Genomic DNA, 10,272 nt, shown 5'->3' with positions numbered 1-10,272 from the left:
GGAGTGTATGGTGTTGTCAATTGATGTTCAATTTCAGCCTCTTCACAAAACCTATGAAAAGTTTCTGAAGTGTACTCCTTGCCATTATCTGATCTTACAGTTTGAATCAAGCATGCACTTTCATTCTCAACTCCGGCTTTGAATTTCCAAAATACACCCGCAACTTCTGACTTGCTTCAGCAAGAAGATCCAACATATTCTTGTTAGATCATCAATAAAAACAATGTAATAAAAATTACCATTTAATGATGGTGTTCGCTGAGGACCACAAAGATCAGAATGAACCAACTGCAGTTTTTTTTAGGCTCTCCATGCCTATTTAGGAAAGGGTTGCCTATGTTGCTTCTCAAAATTACAAGTACGGTAAGAAGGCATGTCATCACCAATGTCAGGGAGTCCTTCTATCAGATTCTTTGACTGCATCTTAAGAAAACCTTGATGATGAAAGTGCCCAAGTCTTTTGTGCCAAATCTCAGTGGCACTAGCTCTGGATATAAAGGCCATTTGTTCTTTTTCATCGTTTTTAGAGCAAAACTTTTTCCTTTCATTTTGACATTGAACAAGTCATTGCCACTAGCATCTTTGATCAAGCATTGCTTATTCTCAAACAACAATTTATAGCCTTTATCAAGTAATTAACCAACACTTGAGAGATTTTGATGAATTTTAAGTACAAATAAAACATCTAGAGTAAATTTTGTCCCTTCATAACTTGTTATAGCTACTATGCCTTTTCCTTTAACTTCCAAGTGTTTACCATTGTCAATCCTCACTCTCTTGATTTTAGTGTCTCTTAATTCCTAAAAAAACTCTCTGTCATATGTCATATGATTTGTGCACCCACTGTCAATCAACTAGTTCTTGCTTGATTCTTTGCCTGAAAAATAAGTGACCACAAACAATTTATCTTCTTCTTCTTGATCAATTACCTGTGCATCTACTTCTTTCACCTGACCTTTGACTTTGCAGATCACAGCTTCATGTCCAAGTTAATTGCATTTGGAGCATTTGGCGTCAGGTCTTCTCCAACACTTGTATGGTGGATGACCTTTCTTCTCACAATGGCGGCAAGGTGGATAGGATTTTTTGAAACCTCATCCTTTTGTCTTCTGATAATTGGCAGATGAATCTCTATTCGTGAAATTTTTCTTGTTTTTATACTTGTGGTTGCCTTGATGCTTAATAGGTAAGGCACCTTCAATCACCCCTTCTTGCTTCATAGATCTCCTTTGCTCTTGTGCTTGTAAAGCGTTCAAGAGCTCTGTAAATGAAATCTTTGACCGGTCTTTGGTGATATCCAAAGTAGTAATGATAGCTTCAAACTTCTCTAGAACAGTGACTAGCAGCTTTTCAACGATCCTGGAATCATTTAACACAGAACCAAGCAATTTCACCTTGATGGTAATGCTGAGAAGTCTATCAGAGTACTCTTTCACCGACTCCGACTCCTTCATCTTCTGCAACTCAAAAATCCTAATCAAATTCACGACTTTCATTCCACGAATCCTCTCAACTTGAAGATCATTTGAGATAGAGCTGCAAATAGGCAAACTTTTGCCTTTGATCAGAGAGTCTAGGGGGTGTGCGAGCGCCTTGGGGATTCACACTCGCATGTGTGAGTCATGTGTACGGAAGTACTACACATTTAATTTGTCCGAGACTGGAGGCCACCCTTGTGATGATTAGAGATAGGTCCCTAAATCATGATTGATGTGTTTGCATTTTCATGGCCCCTATAGTGGGGCCACTTACTGAGTATTTTTTTAAATACTCAAGCTGTGTGCCACATCAATTTTCAAGTAAAGGCAAGACGCACTCGTAGGTAGAACTGCGACATCGCGAGCAGAGACTATGGCACGTGCATAGGGTAGATTCATATTTAAATTTCTAGTTTTAGGTTAGAATAGGTTGTTATGCATTTCATGGTTTTAAATTATTTTGTATTGCTTTTAAGTTCTCTAAATTTCAGTATTTTTATTTAAACACGTAAGACCATGGCTATGTTTTCGAGAGAAGAAGTTGTTTTAAGTGTTTTTCGAAGTTTACGTTATAAATGATGTTCATGTAAGAGTTATATTTTTGCATTATAGAGGAGCATGAGATGTTAGTAGCGACTCTGAACATGTGGAAATTTAGGGTCGTTACAATGGCACTATCACTATATTTCACCAAGCTCAAAGCACTCTAAGATGAATTTGAAGCGCACTGCACACCATTTACCTGTAATCAATGCCATATACATGTTGATCAACACGAAGAAGAGAAGTTATGGAACAACTTATGGGGCTTAATGAGTCTTATACAATGGTGAGATCTAACATTGATGATGATTCAATTACCTAATGTAAGGCAAACCTATTCATTACTTGTACAAGAAGAGATGCTGCGTCAGATAACTTTTTAACCTAATGAGAATTTCTCAATTGCACCAGCAATCTAGAAGAAGATAACATTTTCAAAATTCACCAAGGACAAATCATGTGAACGCTACACTAGAAGTGGTCATATAATTTATGAGTGTCGAATCCTCTAGTTTCCCTATAAATATTGTGATAAAAGGGGACATGCAGAAGATCAATGTCGACAGAAAAATAATTATGGAAGGGCAGTATAAGTCAATCAACACAACAATCGTAGACATCGATCATCTGCAAATATGGCTGATGTTTCTCAGCTAAATGCTAAATACAGAAGAACAGTCACCTGATTTCATTCCAAATTTTTCTTCTAATCAATTACAACAGATAGCACAAGCCTTATCTATACTCAATCATCGTTCTTCTGGTAATTCTGACAGTTACATCAATGTTGGAGGTTTGTTTCTCGTATCTGCATTATACATTAATTCTGTTAGTTCTAATTCATGGATTCTCGATAGTGGAGCTACGGATCGTATAATATCCAAAGCTTCTGTTATGCAAAGGCTGCAATCATTTCTACAATAAATTTGCCTAACGGAGGGACAACGTGTCACGTACTGGCAATGTTTCCTTTAATCATAACATTAAATTAAACAATATTTTATATGTGCCTTCATTCAATTTAAATCTAATGTCCATCAACAAACTTACCAATGACTTGAAATGTTGTGTCACCTACTATCCTAATTCTTGTGTTATGCAGGATTTGACTACGGGGAAGATGATTGGCTCGGGTAAACAATTCGGAGGACTCTATCATATTTCTTCATCTTCAATCAAATATTCAACTCATCAAGTATCTCTGATTTGTGACATTTACGCCTAGGTCATCCTTCATTTTCTCGTTTTAAATTTCTAGATGATCAATTGCATTTTAATAATGCTACTTTTTCTCATAACGGTAGTATTTGCCCATTAGCAAAACAAACTAAGCTGACTTTTCTAAGAAGCTCAATAAAAACACATTCTGCCTTTGATTTGTTACATTGTGATATTTGGAGATCTCATAAAATTTCTACATCATTATGGTTTCGGATTTTCTCAATATTGTTGATGATTTTATTCGATGTATTTGAGTTTTCTTAAACAACATAAATATGAACATCATTTTTTTTTAATGAACTTTGTTCAATTCGTTCAAACTCAATTTCATACTACTATCTACATATTATGATGAGACAATGGGACTGAGTTCCTATCTTTACAACCATTTTTTACTTCTTGTGGCATTGAATCTCATCGAACTTGTGTCTATACTTCACAACAAAATGGAGTCGTAGAATGTAAGCATCGTCATATCCTAAATGTAAATAAAAACACATTATGCCTTTGATCTGTTACATTGTGATGTTTGGGAATCTCATAAAATTCCTACATCATTCTGGTTTGGAGTTTTCTCAATATTGTTGATGATTTTACTCGATGTACTTGGGTTTTTCTTAAACAACATAAATCAGAAGGACATCATTTTTTAATGAACTTTGTTCAATTCGTTCAAACTCAATTTCATACTACTATCTAAATATTATGATGAGACAATGAGACTGAGTTCCTATCTTTGCAACCATTTTTTACCTCTTGTGGCATTGAATTTCATCGAACTTGTGTTTATACTCCACAACAAAATGAAGTCGTAGAACGTAAGCATCGTCATATCCTCAATGTAGTTAGATCTCTTCTCTTTTAGTCACAGGTTCCACTTAATTTTTGGGGAGAGTGCATTATAACTAATGTTTATCTTATAAATCACCATTGTTATCTAACAAGACACCCTTCAAAGCACTCTTCAAACGACCACCTACATTTCATTATCTTAAAGTTTTTGGCTGTAAATGTTATGTCACTGTAGTACATCCTAAGCAAAAATTTGAACCTCGGGCAATTCCTTGTGTTTTCGTAGGATATCCTTGTGGTAAAAAAGGTTACAAGTTGTATTACATGCAAAATCACAAATTCTTTATCAACGTGATGTTAAATTTTTTGAAGATGATTTTTCCTTTTCATCAATTTCACAAACTTTGACATTAGCTACTTCGACTCCTATTTTACCACTTCATGATTCATCCTACTAAAATATCTATTCTAATCCTCTCTCACCTTCTATTTCTACACCTTTTATTTCGTATCTCCTCCACCTTTTATTCCTTCTCTAGATTCACTTACTAATTCGAATCTTATCCCACCTGATACATCAGTTCCAGCCCGACGTTCTACTCGTACCAAATAGTCTCCAGCTTGGCATGATGATTATGAGATGTCTTCTGCAGCTAATCATTTAACCTTTAGTTCAAGTCTCAGCACTGGCACTAGGTATCCTCTTCATCATTACCTTTCATTCTCTTGTTTTTTTTCCTACTCAACATGCTTTTCTAGCTCTTATTACAACCCAGACAGAACCTAAAACCTATGATGAGACAGTTGGTGACCCATTATGGCAGCAGACTATGAATGCTGAAATTGAAGTTTTGGAAACGTAATCATCTTGGTCTCTCGTTCCTCTACCATATGGTCATAAAGTTATTGACTGTCATTAGGTGTACAAGGTTAAATACAACTCCGATAGTTCTGTTGAACATTATAAAAACCTGGCTGATAGCAAAGAGATACACTTAGGTTGAAGGTATTAATTACATAAAGAAATTTTCTCCTACCTTGTATTGATTATATGAGGGCGTTGGGAGTCCTTTCCAACACTATCAATTATAACTTCGCAATTATAAGTTAAACACAAAGAACCAAAAAGTAAAGTTGTAGCAAGTAATTTATAGCCGTGGGAGTTGGCTACTATGCCAGTGCCAATCTCCAACCATTCCAGTCGCCAAAGAGACTAAAGGGTTGTGCACCTATGAGCTATAAAGAGACTCAAGGGCTTCCATTTGGTGCAATAAATTCAAGCTAAGACCCTCTCAAATGTAAGCCGTTAAGACTTTGGGTATTTATCTCTCAAAATTTTGGCCAAATTAGAGAGTTACACTGAACCATTTTGGCTTAAACCAATTTATACAAGACCCAAAAGACTGAAAAATTAATATAGGCTATTCTCTCAATTCAAGTTCTTGAATTGGAGAAATTCAATTGAAGCGCTACACCTAAATTCATCCCTCAACACCACTTCCATTGAGTTTGTTGGGTGTGTGAGAGATTTTTGAAACATACCTAAAACAACATGGAGCTCCAAAGGAGTTTTTTTTGGAAAACATGTAAGGATCACTTAGAATTGTCCTAAAGGCTAAGTTTACTCGTATTAGAGTAATTATGAAAGGAAATTATGAAAGGATTAGACTAATAACCTCACTTAAGGACTCAAATGGATGTTTTCTAATAGGATTTAATGTCAAGTAATTTAAGGAATTGACCACATAATGACATCGACATTTGCTATGCTTGAAATATTAAAGGATGATCTAATAAATGAAATATTGATACATGTTAAATTTGAAGGTCATAAGTGCATGTTTAGGTTATAAACCAACATTATAAGTAAAATGACCGTAATGCCCCTACTATACACCTATGATGTTTCAATGTCTAAAAGACTTCAAAACTTTATATGAGATCTACTTATAACCTTATAAATGTTTTATATATGATTTAAAGGTAATAGAAATATGTGTAGGGCGTAAACTAGCAATAAGGTTAAAAATGACGAAAATGCCCTTAATGAATATTTTATAGGATTTTATGACTTTGCATGAAATCTACTTATGACATTATGAATAAATTAGGCATGAATTTATAAAGGATTAATATTATTATGAAATGTCATGTGAACCTTATAATATGACTTTTGCCTAGATATGCCTCAAATTTTCATGAAAGACCGTTAGAGCTAGATCCATAAACTTATGAACCTATGTTCTAGGGTGAAGAGTCCCGCCAAGTAGGCTAGTTCTCAAAACACCCTAAGCCTAATATGCATTAGATTGGTAGGAACCACTCAACCCAATCCTCCCTTATGCCCTAAGTCACCCTAGACCTCTCGATAATGCAGTACATTATGAACATATATTTTTCTCACTTTTAATGTGATGATTTACTTCAATACCTAATAGGATGTCATGCTTTATAGGATGCCAAAACTCAAACTATGTCATGAGGGACGCAGGAAAATTCGAGAACAACAATTGGCCAAACAAAGATTCCAAATCTTGGTTGGAATCTCAAACATAAGTATACTCTCAAATTTATGTTGTTTACCAACCATGTGACCTAGTAGGTCTTCTAGGAAAAATGTTTTAGAATTAAAACTAGTGTTATGCATTGTGTATAGAGTGAAAGAGGACAGTCATGATGAGATCTACACTTCTTAAACTCATTCAAGGTGGAGGGATCATACAAGTGCGTAAACTAGGGTTAGGCATGAGACAAACCAAGCTTTTTGACTCAACCTGCTTTTTGACTCAACCTAGGACCAAGGTCCTTAGAACAAAATAGAGTTAGGATTGGATTTGGGAGGAAAATAGGGAAAACAGGAGTCAAACCGGACAAAAATGGGCTTACACGCGCTTCCACATGCAAGTGTCACGCGCATGCACTTTTGCTGCAGTCGCGGATCGTCGGTTCAGTTCAGGTGGACCATGGGTCATTACGGTTCGTCTCGTAGTGCGGGTGTCGGATCGGTTGAGGGACGCGGGTTGGGTGTTGCAACTGCGGACGCGCGTCACTGGAAAACTGGAATCGCGTCGCTCCAGACAGCGTTCACGTGTGTCTGGTGGCTATCGGCGCATGAGAGACCTCTCGATGGTTGACACGTGGCACGCCGTCACTTTCTCTCTCCTCCTAGCAGAAAAGTGGGTTTCCAATTAGTTTTTCGATGTTCTTCTCATTTTTCTATCTCTCTATTCTTAATCCAAATTGAAATGACTTCTTCAACAAAGTTTTAGATCATACTACAACCTACGTTCCAGTATTTTTTTTATTTTTTTTTTTTACTTAATCATACGACGAGTTGTGAGCGTGGGAAGAAGGTTCGTTAACATCCTTACCATTCTTGGAAAGATTCTCCGACCTCAACGTTTCGTCCGATTTTCCTCACGCAATCAGTGGCAGATCTTCCCTAAATGAAGGTAGCAAACTTTAGTACTCTATTCCTAAAGGAAGATCACAGATCTGAAGAGAAACGTTCGAGATCTTAACTTGCTAAGTTCTCTCGAATCTTGATAGAAAATGGAACCTCAACAACACGAGTCCTCTTTTTCTTCAAGAACAAACTTCAGCGTGTAAGCCTTGGTAAAAAATGAACTTCGATGATGGTTCTCCGACGAGAAGTCCGGCAGTTTGCTTTCCCCTCTCAAGTTTCTCTTCTCTCAACTTTCTTTGTCACACTTTTCTCTTTGGAGGTGATACGTGGAAAATCCTCAAGACCCCTATAATGGGCTGAGGTGCAAAATGCCCCTTTTGCCCTTGACCGTTTTTTAAGGTCTCAAGGATCCTTAAGCATGTTTTTAGTATATTAAGTTGATTAAATTGATTTCGAGTTAACTTGTGAAGCATGTTTCTATTAAGTTGGGCATATTTTCATCCTGATGGCTAGAGTTTTGAGAAAAACCCTAATGCTCTAAGATAACCATTAGCTTATAGGGGAGAAAATGAGAAAAAGGATTAATGAGAGAGACGGAATTGCGTTAAAATGTGGGTGAAATTGGTATTTGTGGGTGGGTGGAGTTGGGTTCAATAATCTTGATATCAATGGACCAAATAGCAATTTTGCCTCTTAGAACGTGTAGAGAACAAAAATTGGAGAAAAATTATTGTGGTCCGTACATGAAATAATGATCTCAGTGTTAATAACATCTAGTACAAAGAAATAAAGCGAATTCAAAGCTGTTGGGAGTGTAGTGCGAAGACTTGTGGGAAGACTTGTGCCATGGCAGCACCTAAATCTAATTATGTGTACCTTGTAGGAGAAGAGTGGTTTCCCTTGACAACTTAAACACTCCACTCCACCCAGTCAACACAAGTCCTCCCTGCTCCTGCTCCTGCTCCTCCTGCTCGGTTGTTATACTTATAAACATCCACCACCACCACCGACGCCCTTCCTACCAAATCCATGGCCGCTGCCGCTGAATTTTCGTGTCTTTCTTCATTGCCGGCTGGTTTTGTTTTCCGTCCCACGGAGGAGCAGCTCATTACCCACTACCTGAAGAACAAGAATGTTGGCAACGAGTGTGTTGTTGGTTTTATCAAGGAGATTGATCTGTACAAGTTGGAACCCGAGCAACTCCCAGGTATGTATTTATCAAATTCCTGATTTTAGCTTTTGAAGATGGAGCACACCTCTGATTCTTTCCTTTCCCCTGTTCCTGTGCAGACAAATCGTTTATCCCATCTGATAATTTTGAGTGGTTTTTCTTCCGGGCCAACACCTTTGACATTGAAAGAACCACGGGTACTGGCAGCTGGAACTTCTGAAAATCCAGATAATGTCATACAGAGTGTATATGATTTTGAAAAGCACATTACGGAATCGGTGTTCGGCAAGCAGAAAAACAACTTGGACGAGATGACATCAAACAAACACGAGGAATCGGACACTCTTAGACTCTCATTTTCAATTCTGCAGGCTCAAGAGGATAGCACACGCACACAAATTGTGAATCCACCCCACCCATCTACCAAACGCATTCACCACAACTCCAGTCAACACCCACTGGTCTGTTTTGCGAAAGCATTGCTAGGCATCGTGATGTTAGTAATGTTTGCCCGAGACATGGTGCTATACCGACACAGCCGCTAAATATTAGCATGAAGCATTGTCTCAATCTTGGCTTAAGCTTTTTCATATCATGTATCTGTCTTCTGCCTCACAGGCCTTGTATTGAATTATATGGCTACTATGACGTCGATGCCCCTATTTTCTAGAATTTCTTCAATATTGTTCGAGTCTAGTAAAACTTTCTTCTTCGAGAGCCACTATGAATTTCTTCAATATGCTAACGGTAGGTTTCATGTCCCATCATGTCTCAAATGGTGAGATGAAACCTAACTTTGGTTGGGGAAGTTTGTTGATCATATGGGCAACAATTCACCTAGCTTCACCCTAAAATCTTCCCTGAACATTCTTTGTCGGTAGCATACTTTGAAAAATCCCTACTCTCTACTACTTTTTAAGATATGCCCTTACTTTTCAAGTAATCATGGTGCTACCTCATGATAAGTTTTAGGGGCTAGAGGCTACCTTAATACAAGATGAGCTCAAGGTTTAAGATGCTACATCTTGATAAGCTTTATGATGATCCTTGGTTTTCTAGCGACCAAGAAGTTACCTAACTCAACATGAGCTCAAGGTTAGCACTTGATTTTCAAGTAATCGAGACGCTGCCTCATAATAGTATTAATATAACTTTTGGTTTTCAAATAGCTAAGAGGCTATCATGATAACTTTTGATTTTCAAGTAATCATGATCTGATGCTACTCCAAGGTAGCTATTGATTTTCTGGTAATCAATATGTTACCTTAAGTCCATGAAGCAAGATAAGAAAGTTAAATACATACTCATTCCTTAAAGGTGCACTATACATGCCCCAAGCCCTCTAAGATATGAATATTGTTAGGTACCACTCAAGAACAAGAACGAACGAAAAAAAAACTAAGGATAAGAACCAAGAATAAGATTAAGGACAAAAACAAAGATTAAAAACTAAGGATAAGGACTAGGACATTGATCCAGATAAGTTCTCATCACTAAGGACCTAGAATTAGACAACAACCAATATTAAGAACTCCAACGGAACCTAAGGGCCTAAACTCTCAGATCAAGAACAAGAATATGACAAGAAAGAGTAAGATACCCTAGCACACCTTAAAGACACGATTAAGATCCTACGAACATACTACTTAATGAATTTTTGT

General features: G+C 37.1%; 2 protein-coding genes and 1 long non-coding RNA gene across 3 annotated transcripts; 1 reads left to right on the top strand and 2 right to left on the bottom strand.

Annotated features, from left to right (window-relative positions):
• Nucleotides 1-1,094: 1,094 nt before the first annotated feature.
• Nucleotides 1,095-1,496, bottom strand: LOC111785354. Its single transcript, XM_023665767.1, has one exon. The coding sequence runs from the start codon at nt 1,494-1,496 to the stop codon at nt 1,095-1,097; it is 402 nt and encodes a 133-aa protein (XP_023521535.1).
• Nucleotides 1,497-6,689: 5,193 nt separating this feature from the next.
• Nucleotides 6,690-7,744, bottom strand: LOC111785355. The gene is made up of 3 exons (XR_002813661.1): nt 7,557-7,744; nt 7,406-7,476; nt 6,690-7,199 (listed from the first exon to the last, which is right to left on the bottom strand). It is a non-coding gene; the product is annotated as an uncharacterized LOC111785355 (long non-coding RNA).
• A 489-nt stretch (nt 7,745-8,233) lies between these two features.
• Nucleotides 8,234-9,332, top strand: LOC111785353 (NAC domain-containing protein 96-like). Its single transcript, XM_023665766.1, has 2 exons — nt 8,234-8,647; nt 8,731-9,332. Exons 1-2 carry the CDS (start codon nt 8,470-8,472, stop codon nt 8,829-8,831), a joined length of 279 nt encoding a protein of 92 aa, XP_023521534.1. The 5' UTR covers nt 8,234-8,469; the 3' UTR covers nt 8,832-9,332.
• Nucleotides 9,333-10,272: the final 940 nt, after the last annotated feature.

This window comes from Cucurbita pepo, unplaced genomic scaffold (assembly GCF_002806865.2).
Source record: "Cucurbita pepo subsp. pepo cultivar mu-cu-16 unplaced genomic scaffold, ASM280686v2 Cp4.1_scaffold000460, whole genome shotgun sequence".
NCBI lineage: Eukaryota > Viridiplantae > Streptophyta > Magnoliopsida > Cucurbitales > Cucurbitaceae > Cucurbita > Cucurbita pepo.
This window is presented reverse-complemented; position numbering and strand designations above follow the sequence as displayed.

What these genes read in the sequence shown, in the direction of transcription:
- LOC111785354 (XM_023665767.1), bottom strand. Translation starts at nt 1,496, where the DNA reads ATGAAAGTCGTGAATTTGATTAGGATTTTTGAGTTGCAGAAGATGAAG.
- LOC111785353 (XM_023665766.1), top strand. Translation starts at nt 8,470, where the DNA reads ATGGCCGCTGCCGCTGAATTTTCGTGTCTTTCTTCATTGCCGGCTGGT. An exon ending in GGAACCCGAGCAACTCCCAG is followed by an intron (nt 8,648 to 8,730) that starts GTATGTATTTAT and finishes GTTCCTGTGCAG; the next exon opens with ACAAATCGTTTATCCCATCT.